Genomic DNA, 17,575 nt, shown 5'->3' on the forward strand with positions numbered 1-17,575 from the left:
TTCAGGTTGCCTGCAAGTCTAGGCAAGGGTTCAAAAGGGTAATTAAGGTCTCTGTGCAAGTCCAGTGCTGCTGTAGCGTTATGAGATTGTCAGCTTTCCAGCCACTGAAGATCACTGCACTGCCAAAACATCGACAACCCAAGTAGAGTCAGTGCCCTTTTTATCTCATGATCTACAGCCATAACAGTGTGAACCACTATATTGATCTGCTGAAGAAATTATTGCAACTGACTCAACTTATAAACCAATTTTAGACCTCTTCATAGCAGAGCCTCCACCAACTGTTTGGACAACCAAGATCATCATCTTCCTGTCGAAACTTGGCATGGTTCCACCTGGTTCATGAAGCTCATTCATGTACGAACTAAATGTCATACCAGCTCATTTGTACACATGATCCATCAAGATAACTAGTTGGGCAACTTCTCCATCAGTAAAGGTCAATTTTTGTATTTCAGTTCTTGCAGAGGATGTGGATCAGTGAATGAAATGAAATCCCAGCAAGAATAGAAAGTTCAGCTGCATAAGATAAGCCAAGGTGTATTATTTTGTAATCTCATTGCTAATACAATGACTTACCTTGTTTCTAGGCCTTAACTAATAGTGGATCATATCGCCAATAACTGGTCTAAAAATTCTGGAAGGCTCAGAGGTCGTAGTTTGACCTGATACATAAGCAGTTATGTATTATATGGCCTGTAGAGGCTAAGACTACTCCTAATGGTGCCAAATCGAGTAAGCCTCAAGCTCCCTTTTATTTTTACCTCAAGTTATGTTTCTCTGGACTTTCAAATTATATTGTCGACTTTAGACAGCAGTTCAGTTCAGTTTATTTTATTGCTGCGTTTTCCCTTGTGTTTTCCTTCAAAATCTATTGCTCTGATTGTGTAGTTGTTAATTTGTCTGCTAGACTTGACTTGTATTTTCTCCAATCAATCCTTGCTGCAATGAATTGTTGAGAGTTGTTTTCCAAGGTGCAACTTTGTTTCCTCATTTTATTGATTATTCTTCATACTGGATGTTGGTGGTGGTGATTACAATTTGATTATTCTTCATGTCATGTTTGCAGATTGACAATATATAACTCAGTTTACTCATGATGGTGTGCTTTTTTATCCCCTTGGATATAGACATTGCCTCCAAATTATTCCAGTGCACGGAATAATATCTGCTATGCCATGATTTCAAAATTGGAAGAGAAACGCACAGAAGCAGAATCTTGGAAGAATTTTCAGAATTGAGTTTCATCATGTTAAACATTTGGTGATTATCCAACTAAGGAATCACGCACTCCTGTTCATTTTCTAAATTAAATTATTAAAACATCTTTTACAAGTATATATGTTGTAGAGTCCATTTGGAAACAAATCGGTTTACTAGTTTTATTGTCTTAATGTTTTTGGTTAGGAATATTTTATTGTCTGAGATTGAGGACTCTACTCTGCACTTTTGCTTTCTTGTTTTTTGTTTTTTTAGGGTTAAATATATATTTTCGTCCCTGAGAACTATCCATCCCTATACTAAAATTTCTTAGTTTTTCCTCCCTTGACTTGTTGGCGTGATTAGTTTCCTTTGACCACTTTGACCGATGATATGGAGAGCCAATGCGGTTTTATAGGTATTTTACTGATGTGGAATTGTTTTATTTTAATGCTTGCGTGGAATATGAGAGGGACTAGAAATCCCTAGTCATCTTCAACCTTCATCAACTTCTTCCATCTTCAACCCTCTAACCTTGAAAACCTAGAAATTTATACTCTTCATCATTCATCCTTAAATCATTAACTTAATTTAACCCAAAACAATTTTTAAAGCCAAAATGAATTGGTGGAAGCATAAGGGTGCTTCAATCCACATACAAAGGACAAAAGAAAAGAAACAAAGAAAAAATTGAAAAGTCTGCCCAACAAAATAATGATATAGTTCCAATATTAGTGAACACCCCAACCTTAACTATTTGTATTTTGTACCGATTAAAGAGTCAGCTTGCACAACTACCACCATCATCTCCAATTGAATCCTATATCTGAACCGACATAGCTTGCATCATCTCCAATTTAATTCTGTTGAGCAGTGGAGAAGTTCGAAAACGCATGCACATGTTTTCTCTCTCACTCTCAACAATGGAAATTTGTTTGCCGCTCTATCATGCTCTCCCTCGTTCTTTCTCAGCCCCTACTCAACCAAATCTTTGTTTTGTCTCAGCCTTCACTCTCCTCCTCTTCCAACTCTCCTGGGGATCCATTGTTGCAACCAATCCTTCAGTTAAAAGTATGGAGGACATTCTATGCACACTTGTAGTAAACCCCTCTCCCAACTCTGTTGTTCATGTAAGTCTTGTAATTCCCTCATTTTTATCCTAAATTCGCCATAAAGCACATTCTCTAGTTATCAATGAACCCCAATCGCCATCGTCTCATTTTTCAGCCTCTCGCGGTTTCTTCATTTATTTCATATTTCTTTCCCTCTTTCTTCCCTTTCCGACACCATGATTGGCATTGCTCACGCTACACGTCTCAACTGCCCTCTCAACAATCCATAATGTGATTCGATCGTTGTTGGCTCTTGCGATGATATCCTCTTCCTCACTTTCAATCAAAGTGACACCTTTTTATGGAACCTTTCCATTTAGAAATCCAAGCAATTATCGACCTTGGAAGGCCCATAGTAAGAGACTAGATACATAACAGACCTTAGTCATATTACATACGAGTTTGGTTATGATTATGTCACTAACAATTATAAGGTGTTGTGACTTTCCGGTGTTTGTGAAGCCAAAGTTCACACTTTGGGCACCGATTCTTGGAGAAGGATTGAGGATTTCCTTCTATTCCAGGCATGAAGCAGGGAAACTGGCGAGCGACATGCTTAATTGGTTGTCAGCTGTCTCGGGGATTATTATTTCTTTTGATTTGCTGAAGGAGTGTTGTCAATAACTCTATCAACCTGATTTATGAGGAGATGTTAATGTGGCTTTGGCGGTGTTGAAGGATTGTGCATCTTATCTAATGCTCTCACTTTCTCTGATATTTGAGTTATGAATGAATATGAAAATACAGAGTTCTGGACCAAGTTGTTTAGAGTTCTAATAGCTTTAATCTCTACATCAAGTTGTTTTATGTATGAATCGATCGACAAATACTTCACCATCGTCATAAACATAAAGCACCTTGGTGTACGAATTAAAGCTACTAGGAACTCTGAACAACTTGGTCCAAGACTATTCTTTTCCATATTCATTCATAACCCAAACATCAAAGAAATGGGAGCATTAGAAAAGATGCACATGCAATCCCTCAGCATCGCTAAAGTCACAATAACATCTCCTCCATATCAGGTTGGCAGAGTTCTTTATATAACTCCTTCACCAATCAAAAGAAATAATAATCCGAGAAACAACTAACAACCAATTAAGCGTGCCACTTACCAATTTTCCTACCTGTACCTTGGAATAGAAGGAAAATCCTTAATCCGTCTCCAAAAATCGGTGCCCAAAGTGTGAACTTTGGCTTCACGAACATGCCAAAAAACCACAACCACCTTGTAACTGTTAGTGACATGATCGTAACTAAACTCATATACAATGTGACTAAGGTCTGTTATGTAACTAGGTGCGGTGGGCCTTCAAAAGTCGACAACATATTGGATTTTTGAATGGAAGGGTTTCATGAATAGGTTCGCGTAGATTGACATTAATACAGAGGATTCCATCGAAGAGCCAACAGCGACCGAATCACGATATGGATTGTTGAGAGGGTGGTTGAGGCGCGTAGCATGAAAAATCACGACTTTGGAAAGGGAAGAAGAAGGAAAGGTATGCGAAAGAGCTAAAGAAAGTGTGAGGGGTCCATTGGTGTCTGGTAAAGGTGCTTTATGGCAAATTTGAGATAAAAAATTAGGGAATTCCATGACTTGTAGACTCAACAGAGTTACAAGAGGGGCTTCACTGGAAGCCTTTAGGAAATGTCCTCCATGATTTCCCGCGAAAGGATTGGTTACGGCAACAAGTCACCTAGAAGGTTGGAAAAGGAGGAGAGTGAATATGGTTGTGATAGGGTTCTCGATCGCTGCATCTCAGTTGAGAAAGCAACATCCATTTGTGATTGTGACTGGAGCTAGTGGAGGAATTGAAGATATGCGGTTTTTTAAATAATTTTTTACATAATATAATATAATATAATATCAATATAATATAATATAATACTATATAGTATAATATTATATTATATTATATTGAAATTATATTATATTATATATTATTATATTATAATATTATATTATATCATACAATTACCAAAAAATTATATCAGTATTAAATTAATATTCAATTTATAATTATTTGACTTAAAATTAAAAATATATTTATTGATTACTTATATTGTTGACTATATTAATTATCAAAGAATAATGCTCACATGCATAAAAAATATTAATACTAAAATTATTTCAGGTTGACAATAATAATTTTGGAAATGTATCAAAATTACTAATTATATTTATAAGATATTCTATGTTACTAAAGGAGGTGTGTCTATATTATTGTTGATGTTACTAATAGTATTAAGTATTGAAAATATTTGATGATAATATTTTTTAGTTAAATGTATTTGATGATAATATTAGTTAGTATTTACATTAAAATAGATTTTAAAATAACTTACTTAAAATATATCTTCATAATGAAAATGTTAATAATCATTATTATCTTTAAAGTGCCTACTAGGGTTGTAACTTTTATTTTTGGTCCATTAGTTGACTATAATTAAACACTGTTAGATTGAAGCATCTTATAATATATTTTAATTAAACGGTCAGGATTGGATGAATGGTATAAGGGTAAAAATGTAAATGAGTAACCCCTAAGGTCCCCTCTTCTTCCCTCCTCTTGCTTCAGGAAACTGTTTGTGGCTAACAATAGAGACCCATCCCTTCTCCTTCATCAACATAATGACAGCGACGTTGCGAACCCAGAGGTTGTGGTGGTAGTGCGACTTTAGGGAGGAGGCAGTGGTGGTGTCGGCTTCAGATCAGAGTTGAGGAAATCGAGGCTGGTTTTTCATTTTGAGGAGAAGGGTTCGATGGTGGTGGGTTGACACGGTTGCCAGGGTGAGGGGAAGAAAAAGCTCGGTGGTGGTGGATTTGGAAGAGAGGAAGCTATGGTGGTGCAATTTGGACAAAGAGGAAGAGGGAGGAAGTGACGGCGCCAGAAATAGGAATAGGAGGTGGTGGCAGCACAGATCTGGAAACAAGAATATGGAGATGATGTCGCGATTATGGCTGATTTGGGTTCGAAGCTTATGGGTTACGATTTGAACCTTCTAGGATGTGATTCGAAAATATTTGTTTGGATTTGAAGATCTGGGTTGTGTGTAACATCCCGATCTGACGACTAGCCTCACGGTTCAACACAAGTCTTTTCACTGCGCTTTGTCCTCACTCACGCACTTCCCGAGAAAACTTCCTAGGAGGTCACCCATCATAATATTGCTCCAAGGCATGCACACTTAACCATGAAGTTTTTATGTGTTGTACTCCCGAAAAGAAGAGACATCTTGTTGTTATCAGTAGTACCAATCAAATCATTTATTCCCTCCTCAACTGTATAGTTCCATACCTATACAGTCTCGGAATACCTCTTGTTCGGATGCGAGATCGGTTCATTCCTATGTCCCTCCGCCTAGAAGCTTGTTAGGAGCCGCACCTTTTCTGTGCCTCATTGCACCGACGATCATCCCCGCCCTCGTCGGCCCCGGGTGTAACATGCCCACTTGCTTCCGCTTGGTTCATCCCTGAACCACACCGTAGTGGGAGAGGTCGGCTCTGATACCACAATGTAACGCCCCGATTTTCAGGGGTTACTTAGTAACCTTGAGCCACCTTAAGTGCAACCTATCTTAAAATGCAGAGGTATATTTTTTCTTTTCTTTTTAAAGTAATGCCCTACAACATGCATACATAATACCCAACATAAATAAATAGAAGGAGTTTACAACAATTCACCTCAACAAAGAGGAAATAAGTAGTCTATTACAAGTCACTCGTCTGAATAGAACAAAATAAATGGGATCTACCAAGTCCCCCAAGAATACGAGTGGCTCAACACTAATCGACAAACTGAACTACTCACCCTCAGCTACAGACGAAGTGGTCAGGCTCCCACTGTAAGATCAGGTTTTGATCGAGTAGTACAACTCTATGTTTTGATGATTACAAGTTAACATTTTAGTATGAACAATTATGGTACTCTAACGTGTTTTCTGAGTTAACAGGCTCTGACCTTAACACGATCTCACACAAATCAGAAGCACTGTGCTTAAAGAGTGACCCAAGCAACGCTTTCGCAATCTCTATGTTCAATCTGAACAGTAGAAAAGCTTCAGAAGATCATAAGTTAATCAAGCTCTGACGTGGACTCAACTCACTTGAAGTTCTGAAGATCCAGACGTTCTGACAACCCAGACACTTTGAAGGTTCAGATGTTCTGATGGTGTAGAAGACTCTGAAGATCCAGAAGCTGAAAAGTGGAGACTCTGAAGTCCAGAAGCAAAATGGCTCTGAAGACCAAGTACTTCTCCTCTGAGTTCAGAATCAGAAGGTACAACGGTTAGAGGATCCATGCTCCCTTCTGACTCTGATCAACAAGCTTCACAAGTTCCAACACGAAGCATTCCTCTCATCAGAAGTCTACTAGGTTAAATGTCAAGTCACTATCCAAAGTACAAAAGCAAATGTACTATCCTGACGACCTAACCTAACATTCTCAGCCACAGCAGAAGAAGGAAATTCCAGATCTGCCCTCCAACGGTAGCATTCCCATGCAATGTTCAAACCCTAATCCTTGGAGTATATATAGAGGCTGAAGATTGAAAGATGCGGTTGGAAGAATCTCACACGCGCAAGCTATATTCAAATCTTCTAAGCATTCTTTCTTCATTGAATTCATTGTGTTTACTACAAGCTTTTAAGAAGCAATCTCTTTGTAAACAATATTTCTTAAACAATTGCTTAGGTTACCTTCAGGAGATCAAGGTTGATCGGATCCTAGAGAAGACTAAGAGAGTGAATCTTAGTGTGAGCTAAGTCAGTGTGTTGTTAGTCACTTGTAGGTTTCAAGTGCAGTTGTAACAATTATCTGATTAGTGGATTGCCTTCATTCTAAGAAGGAAGAAATCACCTTAACGGGTGGACTGGACTAGCTTGAGTGATTCATCAAGTGAACCAGGATAAAATCCTTGTGTGTTTTTCTAATCTCTTATCTTAAGCACCTTACTTGTGTCTCGAAAGATTTGCTAAAATCTTAAGGTGGAAGTTTTATTCTGAAAACGCTATTCAAACCCCCCCTTCTACCGTTTTTCATACCTTCAATTGGTATCAGAGCGCAAGTTCTGATTACCACACCTAACAGTGTTCAGTGATCCGGGCCGGTGTGAAAAACAAATGGCTACCACCAGTGAAACGCAAAAAGATGGCTACAATGCAAAGCCTCCCATGTTCGACGGTCAAAGGTTCGAATATTGGAAAGACAGAATTGAGAGTTTCTTTCTGGGCTTCGATGCAGATCTCTGGGATATTATTGTGGATGGCTATGAGCGTCTAGTTGATACAGATGGCAAGAAGATCTCCAGATCAGAGATGACTGCTGAGCAAAAGAAGCTTTACTCACAGCACCACAAAGCTAGAGCTATTCTTCTTAGTGCTATTTCCTATGAAGAGTACCAGAAGATTACAGATCGTGAGTTTGCCAAGGGCATCTTTGAATCCTTGAAGATGTCTCATGAAGGAAACAAGAAAGTGAAAGAATCAAAGGCGCTGTCTTTGATCCAGAAGTATGAATCCTTCATCATGGAGCCTAACGAGTCCATTAAGGATATGTTTTCCAGATTTCAGTTGCTTGTAGCTGGAATAAGACCTCTCAACAAAAGCTACACTACAAAAGATCATGTCATAAGGGTCATCAGAAGTCTTCCTGAAAGCTGGATGCCTTTAGTGACTTCAATAGAGCTTACAAGAGATGTTGAGCATATGAGTTTAGAAGAACTCATCAGCATACTGAAATGTCATGAGCTGAAGCGCTCAGAGATGCAGGATCTGAGGAAGAAATCTATAGCCTTGAAATCCAAATCTAAGAAGGCTAAATCTGAGAAGTCAAAAGCTCTTCAAGCTGAAGCAGAAGAATCTGAAGAAGCATCAGAAGATTCTGATGATGATGATGAGCTGACTCTGATCTCAAAAAGGCTCAACCGTATTTGGAAGCACAGGCAGAGCAAGTACAGAGGCTCTGGAAAGGCCAAAGGAAAGTTTGAATCCTCATCAGGCCAGAAGAAGTCATCAATCAAGGAAGTCACATGTTTCGAGTGCAAAGAATCAGGGCACTACAAAAGTGACTGTCCAAAGTTGAAAAAGGACAAGAAGCCAAAGAAGCACTTCAAGACAAAGAAAAGTCTGATGGTGACTTTTGATGAATCAGAGTCAGAGGATGTTGATTCTAATAGTGAAGTTCAAGGACTCATGGCTATTGTCAAAGACAAAGAAGCAGAGTCAAAAGATGCAACTGACTCTGACTCAGCATCAGAAGAAGATCCTAACTCAGATGATGAAAATGAGGTATTCGCTTCTTCCTAACTCATGGCTATTGTCTGATGCTTTGTCTGATATCATGGATAAGTATAACTCTTTATTGACTAAGCATAAAAAGTTGAAAAAGGATTTCTCTGCTGCTTCTAAAACTCCTTCTGAACATGAGAAAATTATTTCTGAGTTGAAAAATGATAATCATGCTTTAGTGAATTCTAACTCTGTGCTTAAGAACCAGATTGCTAAGTTAGAAGAAGTAGTTGCTTGTGATGCCTCTGATAGTAAGAATGAATCTAAATATGAAAAATCCTTTCAAAGATTCCTGGCTAAAAGCGTAGATAGAAGCTTAATGGCTTCGATGATCTATGGCGTAAGCAGAAATGAAATGCATGGCATTGGCTATTCTAGACCTAATAGAAATGAGCCTCCTGTGCCTAAGGCTAAATCCTTATATGAATGTTTTGTACCCTTTGGTACTATATTGCCTGAACAATTACCTGTTAAAGTTGCTAACCCCCATCTCAAAAAGGGAATTGTCTCCATGTCTAAATATCATGCCAAAATTCCTTTACACTATCATGTTGAGAAACCCAAAGTGATCAGAACCTTTGAGGCAACTAACAAGAGAGGACCCAGAAAGTGGGTACCTAAGGATAAGATTATCTATGTTGCAGATATCCTTGATAGCTCCACTGAAACACCAATCATGGTATCTGGACAGTGGATGCTCGCGTCACATGACGGGAGAAAGGCGTATGTTCCAAGAGCTAAAACTTAAGCCTGGAGGCGAAGTTGGCTTTGGTGGCAACGAGAAGGGTAAAATTGTTGGTACTGGTACTATTTGTGTTGATAGTAGTCCATGCATTGATAATGTTTTATTGGTAGACGACTTAACTCATAACTTATTGTCTATAAGTCAATTAGCTGACAAGGGTTATGATGTTATTTTCAATCAAAAGTCCTGTCGGGCTGTAAGTCAGATCGATGGCTCTGTTCTTTTTAACAGCAAGAGGAAGAACAACATTTATAAGATCAGATTATCTGAGTTGGAATCTCAGAATGTGAAGTGCCTTATTTCTGTTAATGAAGAGCAATGGGTATGGAATAAACGGTTAGGGCATGCCAGTATGAGAAAGATTTCTCAGCTGAGTAAGCTCAACCTTGTCAGGGGCTTACCCACTCTGAAGTTCTCTTCAGATGCTCTTTGTGAAGCATGTCAGAAAGGCAAATTCACAAATGTCCCTTTCAAGGCAAAGAATGTTGTCTCTACCTCAAGGCCGTTGAAACTTCTGCATATCGACCTGTTTGGACCAGTGAAAACTGAGTCTATAGGTGGCAAGAGATATGGGATGGTCATTGTTGACGACTATAGTCGCTGGACATGGGTAAAATTTCTAACCCGCAAGGATGAGTCTCATTCTGTGTTCTCTACCTTCATAGCCCAAGTGCAAAACGAGAAGGCTTGTAGGATTGTGCGTGTCTGAAGTGACCATGGTGGAGAGTTTGAGAATGACAAGTTTGAGAGTCTGTTTGATTCCTATGGAATTGCACATGATTTCTCTTGTCCCAGAACTCCTCAACAAAATGACGTTGTTGAGAGGAAGAACAGAACTCTTCAGGAGATGGGTAGAACCATGCTCCAAGAAACTGGCATGGCTAAGCACTTTTGGGCAGAGGCAGTAAACACAACATGTTACATTCAGAACAGAATCTATGTGAGACCAATTCTGAATAAGACTCCTTATGAATTGTGGAAGAAAATAAAACCCAACATTTCTTATTTTCATCAATTTGGTTGTGTTTGTTATGTTTTAAACACTAAGGATAGATTGCATAAGTTTGATGCTAAGTCTTCTAAATGTCTTTTACTTGGTTACTCTGATCAATCTAAAGGTTTCATATTTTATAATACTGATGCTAAAACTATTGAAGAGTCTATTCATGTTAGATTTGATGATAAGCTTGACTCTGATCAGTCAAAGCTAGTTGAGAAGTTTGCAGATTTAAGTATAAATGTTCCTGACAAAGGCAAAGCTCCAGAGGAAGCAGAGCTAGAGGAAGATGAACCAGAAGAAGCTGGTCCCTCTGATTCACAATCTCAGAAGAAGAGCAGAATCAATGCGGCTCATCCTAAGGAATTGATTCTGGGTAACAAAGATGAACCAGTCAGTACCATATCAGCCTTCAGACCCTCTAAAGAGACTTTGCTCAGTCTGAAAGGATTGATGTCCTTAATTGAACCCAAGTCAATTGATGAAGCTCTTCAAGACAAGGACTAGATTCTGGCTATGGAAGAAGAACTGAATCAATTTTCCAAGAATGATGTTTGGAGCCTAGTGAAGATACCTCAAAGCGTTCATGTGATTGGAACCAAATGGGTTTTTAGAAACAAGCTGAATGAGAAAGGAGATGTAGTCAGAAACAAGGCAAGGCTAGTTGCTCAAGGCTACAGTCAGCAGGAAGGAATAGACTATACTGAAACATTTGCTCCAGTAGCAAGACTAGAAGCAATCAGACTGCTGATCTTTTTCTCAGTGAATCACAACATAACTCTTCATCAGATGGATGTTAAGAGTGCCTTCCTAAATGGTTACATCTCAGAGGAAGTCTATGTTCATCAACCCCCAGGATTTGAAGATGAGAAGAACCCTGACCATGTTTTCAAATTGAAGAAATCTCTCTATGGTCTGAAGCAAGCTCCCAGAGCATGGTATGAGAGACTCAGCTCATTCCTTCTGGAGAATGAGTTTGTAAGGGGTAAAGTAGATACAACTCTCTTTTTCAAAACTTACAAAGATGATATCTTAATTGTGCAAATTTATGTTGATGATATTATATTTGGTTCTGCTAATCAATCTCTATGCAAAGAATTTTCTGAGATGATGCAGGCTGAATTTGAAATGAGTATGATGGGGGAACTCAACTACTTTCTGGGTATACAAGTTGATCAAACACCAGAAGGAACGTACATCCATCAGAGCAAGTACACTAAAGAACTTCTGAAGAAGTTCAACATGACAGAATCTACAATTGCTAAGACTCCAATGCATCCTACATGCATCTTGGAGAAAGAAGATGCAAGTGGTAAAGTTTGTCAGAAGCTCTATCGTGGTATGATAGGATCACTTCTATATCTAATTGCATCTAGGCCAGATATTCTGTTTAGTGTTCATCTATGTGCTCGTTTCCAATCAGATCCGAGGGAAACCCACTTAACTGTTGTTAAGAGGATCCTAAGATATCTGAAAGGCACCACTAACCTTGGCTTGATGTATAAGAAAACATCAGAGTATAAGCTTTCAGGTTATTGTGATGCTGATTATGCTAGAGATAGAACAGAGAGAAAAAGCACTTCTGGAAATTGTCAATTTCTGGGAAGCAACTTAGTCTCATGGGCAAGCAAGAGGCAATCAACCATTGCACTATCCACTGCAGAGGCAGAATATATCTCAGCAGTAATTTGCAGCACTCAGATGCTCTGGATGAAACATCAGCTGGAGGATTATCAAATCCTTGAGAGCAACATCCCAATCTATTGTGATAACACTGCTGCAATCTCACTGAGTAAGAATCCTATCTTACACTCAAAGGCAAAACCCATTGAGGTAAAGTATCATTTTATTAGAGATTATGTTCAGAAGGGCGTACTTCTTCTGAAGTTTGTTGATACTGACCATCAATGGGCAGATATCTTTACAAAGCCCTTAGCAAAAGATAGATTTAATTTCATTATGAAAAATCTGAATATGGACTTTTGTCCAGCATGAAGATGGATCAGAACCTCTGACTATGATGCTTCTTTATCAGAAGGTAACTCCATCAGAGTTTAAGTACCCATTGGTGCTCACTCTGAAGCTGAGACAGTAAACGTGTGTCAGTAGCTATGATACATCGTTCCTTGTGCCCGTGCTGACAGTATGTCGTAATGAGTGTTGATGTGCTTCTCTCCATCGTGTGCTATGTGTATTAACTGTTGCTATGATGTCTCTAATTTTCAACCGTTGATTTTACCCTGCTTTTTAATCAACAACGGTTATTTTCAAAAACCCACTATACACACACGTTCTCTATCACTTACTGATTTACTCTCTCTCTCTCTCTTCGGTTGCAAACCCTTAATCCCCACGATCTCTCTCTCTCTCTCTATTCATCCTCTTTCCTTCTACCCAAACCTTCAACCGCTTCAAAGATGGTGAAATCTAACATAGGTGAAACTGCAGATGGAACTAGATTTCCGGTCATGGTAGTAGGTCAAATTACTGGTCAATCGGGCTCTGCAACTCAAAGAAATCAACCAGAAGCTCAAGCTACAGGGCAGATGATTCCTCTCGCACAAAGGGGTTGTGCCGTTACGTGTGTCTACTCTCCTGATGAACTCCAGGTTCTTGCTGAATGGAGATTCGACCTTGACAACATTGCTGCAAATGGGTATGGTCTTCATCCTGAAGTTCAAGCTCAAGGCTGGGAAGAATACTTCAACAGGCTTCGTGGTCCAGTTTACGTCAAGTTGGTAAAGGAATTCTGGAAACATGCTGACTGTGATGACAATCAAGTGGTTTCCTACATTGCTGGCAGAAGAATCATCATCACGGAGAAATCGATTGTTGATCTTCTGGGTGAGCACACTGGCACAGGCTACAGATTCCAACTGACGGAATCAAAGGTGAAACCCAAGACCAAAGAAGGAACCAACAAAGCTCTCTACACAAACTATAAGCCTGTCAAGAGTGACTACAAAGTAGTGGAACTTCATCCTAAACTGAGGATTTGGCACAAGATTCTGCTTCATTGCATCAATCAGAGACCAAAGGGAAGCTCTCCAGACTACATCAACTTTTGTCAGAAAGTGATGCTATTCTTCATTCAGGACCGCAAGAAGATCTGCCTTCCCTTCTTCCTGTTCTCTTACCTCAAAGAATGCATCAAGAAGTCCAGAACAACTGCTTCTCTAAAGTCTGCTATCAGATACATTCCTTTTGGAAGATTGCTCTCAGACCTCTTCATTGAGAGCAAGTTAATAGAAGATCTGACTAAGGCAGGCTGCACAGAGGATCTGACAACTGTTGTTGGTGATATCTTCACCTCCACATCCATGAAGAAGATGGGCTTGATCAAGACAAAGGTTGCACCTGATCATGAAGATACCTCTGATGAAGTCAGACAGAGAAGAGTCCCTCTGATCAATTACCCTCTGTGGTCCCAAGCTGATGATCCAGTTGCTATATTGCACTATCTAGATGACTTGAGACAACAAGGTTATGAAATAGATGTAGATGAGTTCTTCAGAACCTTACCACCAGCTCCAGAGTTTGATTCTCCTCCCAAGAAGAAGAAGAAGAGAAAAATAATTTTTGAGGAATACTCTGAAGAGTCTGATCCTTCTGATGGTGTTGATCAGAAGAAGAAGAAGAAGAATGACAAGCTCAAGAGGAAGCATGAGGAACCTTCTAAGCCAGATGCTCCTTCTGATGGTGATGATGATGATGCTCCTCCTTCACCAAAGAAGTCCAAGAAGCAAGTGAGAATAGTGGTGAAGCCAACTCGTGTGGAACCAACTGCTGAAGAAACCAGAACTGAGGCTCCTGCCAGAGTTACTCGGTCAACAGTGAGATCATCAAGTAAGTATGCTGTTTCATTTATTGATGATGATTTAAGCTCATTTGATGCACTCCCAATTTCTGCACTCCTTAAACGCACTGCTACCCCACTCTCTCCCATTCAAGAGTCTCAACCAGCTGAACAAAACACTTATCCACCCACTTCACCTAGATCTTCATTTTTTCAACCTTCTCATGAAGAAGCTCCTCTTTGGAACATACTTCAGACTCCAAGACCCTCTGAACCTACCTCACCCATAACCATTCAATACAACCCACAAGCCTCTGAACCCATTATTTCAGATCCATCTCAACCTGAACCCAGAACCTCCGATCACTCTGTTCTCAAAGCATCAGATCATCCTGTTCGCAAAACAACTGATACAGAAATTACAACTCCCTGTCCCTCTGTATCATTTCCCACAAATGTTGCTGACTCCTCACCCTCCAATAACTCTGAATCTATTCGCAAATTTGATCAAATTGCGAAAGAAAAAGAGTCTGCAATTCCTGAGTACTACCACACTGTACCTAGCCCAAGGAGATATCCTGGACCTAGACTAGAAGGTCTAGTTGACCCAGATCATCCTATTCAAGTAGTCCCTCTGAATGCAGCATCTCCTTCATCTCAACCCATACAACCAGAACTTGTTCAACCAGACCCTAATCAACCAGAAAACTCAGTCTCTAACCATTCTTCGGTTAGATCTCCAAACCCTGAGCTTGAAACCTCTCAGCCTAACCTTGAGATCAACAATTCAAATGCTCAAACTCTAGATGTTGGTTCTCCTCAAGGTGTTTCTGAAGCCAATAGCAGTAACCACCCCACTTCTCCTGAAACCAATCTTTCCATTGTTCCCTATACATATCTCAGACCAAACTCCCTTCTTGAGTGCATCAGTGTGTTTAATCATGAAGCATCATTAATGATTCGCAATGTGCAAGGTCACACTTACCTTAATGAGAATCCTGACTCTGTTGCTGAAGAATGGGATCATTTGTGTAATTGGATGATTGATCAAGTTCCTATTATGATGAGTCATCTCACGGATGAAAGGGATCAGAGGATTGAGGCTGTTAGGCAGCGTTTCAACAGAAGAGTGGCTCTGCATGAACAACAGCTAAAGGTTGAGTTACTTGAAGCCATTGAGGAAGCAAGAAAGAAGAAAGAACAAGCAGAAGAAGATGCACGCCTAGAAGCTGAACAAATTGAAAATGCAAAGTTAGAAGCTCTGAAAGAAGCTGAAAGGCTACAGGCTGAAGCTGAAGCTCTCAGAGGTCAAATTCTTACACCAGTGCCTTTCACAAGTGCTGCTTCACAGTCAACTCCAGCTCCTCACTCTGCTCAGGATGTTCCATCTACTTCTACTCAACCAAGTTCTTCCAGACTTGATATTTTGGAACAACGTCTCAACACTCATGAGACTCTCCTGTTCAACATGAATGAAACCCTTCAAGAACTTCTGCGTCGCTCTGCAAAGCCCTAGTTTTTAGGATCTCTATCATTTTCTTCTTTTATTGATAACTTTTAGTTCCTTATTTTCATAACTTTAAGCTATTCACTTCCATGTTTTATATCTATTTTCTTATGTGATTGTTTAAATTGTGTTTCTTATTGCATTTATCATAACACATGTTTGAAAATTTTTTCTTTATATATATATAATCATTACATATTCCATCATACATTTACATCAATCTAGAATGGAGGATCTTTCCTCATTCTTCTACATTCCTGGCGCTGCTCCACTCTTTCCCTCTCCAGACGATCCAGAGTGTATTCTATGTTGCCGAGCCTGCTGCTCAGCTCATCCTTCTCCAGACTCTCCTCCATTGTCTCGAATTTCTTCTCCACTGCTTCTTTCTCTTCCAGCATATTCAGCTCCAGCTGGCACAGCTCCTGAATCTCCTCCACGAAGCAGAGGAACTCCTTCAGATCTTTCTCCAACTCTGGACTAAGATCATCATCCAGCAGCGTTGTGATAAGCTCATGTATGGTTCTTGAACCATCTGGATGCCTAACATTCAAGAACAAATCTTCTTCAAAGGCTTTCTTTCTGAGCTCTTCTAATGCAACCATGTATGATGCCATTTTATTTGGAATTGATCTTGTTGTGAAGCTTACTTAGTTCCTCATCGTTTTATATAAGCATCATCTTCTCTCCGGAAGTTATTGCTACTGCAGTTTCTCGAGGATAAGTCCTTGGTAACTGAAGCTTCTATTTACTCCCGTGGCCGGTGGTAAACGTTCTACACATGCATTAATTCCTTCTTTAATTCGCTAATATCCTATTCATCATTAATTAATTCTCCATCTTTTTGAACTTAATCCTTCTTTAAGGGGGAGTACCCTGTACTTCATGCTAAGTTTTCCACACCCCGAGCTTTTTGCTTATGACAAAAAGGGGGAGTATAACCCAGAGTTTTTGATGTATATGCTGATTAGTGTGATTTTGTTATTCTTTGGAGAATTTAAGAGTTCCACTGTTATGACCATAGATATGTCACTGGGCAATGCTACCGAACGAATACGTTTATTTTTCAAATGTCACTTCCTCTGAAGTGATTTTAGTTAACTCTGATACCCTACTCGTGACTCTGAATATTTATGCGCTCTGATTATTTCATTTCATCTATGTCATGCGTTTTCACTCTGAACTCTTATATTATTTAGCTCAGAATCTAGATATTACTAACGTTTTCATCAAGTCTTAGATTCAGGGGGAGCTAAGCTCAGAATCAAGATGTGACTTGGATTCAGAATGAGCAAAATAAACCATTCACATCAGGATAAGTCTAATTCTACTTCTCTAAACTCTGAGTGAATTCAGTTTATTGTTTAAGAATTGTTCATCAAAATACTTGGTTTTGTCATCATCAAAAAGGGGGAGATTGTAAGATCAAGTTTTGATCGAGTAGTACAACTCTATGTTTTGATGATTACAAGTTAACATTTTAGTATGAACAATTATGGTACTCTAACGTGTTTTCTGAGTGTGTTCTTAACAGGCTCTGACCTTAACACGATCTCACACAAATCAGAAGCACTGTGCTTAAAGAGTGACCCAAGCAACGCTTTCGCAATCTCTATGTTCAATCTGAACAGTAGAAAAGCTTCAGAAGATCTGAAGTTAATCAAGCTCTGACGTGGACTCAACTCACTTGAAGTTCTGAAGATCCAGACGTTCTGACAACCCAGACACTCTGAAGGTTCGGATGTTCTGATGGTGTAGAAGACTCTGAAGATCCAGAAGCTGAAAAGTGGAGACTCTGAAGTCCAGAAGCAAAATGGCTCTGAAGACCAAGTACTTCTCCTCTGAGTTCAGAATCAGAAGGTACAATGGTCAGAGGATCCATGCTTCCCTCTGACTCTGATCAACAAGCTTCACAAGTTCCAACACGAA

At 39.4% G+C, this 17,575-nt stretch overlaps 1 protein-coding gene across 1 annotated transcript; it reads left to right on the forward strand.

Annotated features, from left to right (window-relative positions):
- The first annotated feature begins 5 nt into the window (after window positions 1-5).
- On the forward strand, window positions 6-15,728 carry LOC130717101 (uncharacterized). The gene is made up of 5 exons (XM_057567214.1): window positions 6-439; window positions 591-735; window positions 911-974; window positions 1,070-2,330; window positions 13,973-15,728. The coding sequence occupies exons 4-5, from the start codon at window positions 2,094-2,096 to the stop codon at window positions 15,656-15,658; spliced, it is 1,923 nt and encodes a 640-aa protein (XP_057423197.1). The 5' UTR covers window positions 6-439; window positions 591-735; window positions 911-974; window positions 1,070-2,093; the 3' UTR covers window positions 15,659-15,728.
- The last annotated feature ends 1,847 nt before the right edge of the window (window positions 15,729-17,575 follow it).

The sequence above is a fragment of the Lotus japonicus genome, chromosome 5 (assembly GCF_012489685.1).
Source record: "Lotus japonicus ecotype B-129 chromosome 5, LjGifu_v1.2".
NCBI lineage: Eukaryota > Viridiplantae > Streptophyta > Magnoliopsida > Fabales > Fabaceae > Lotus > Lotus japonicus.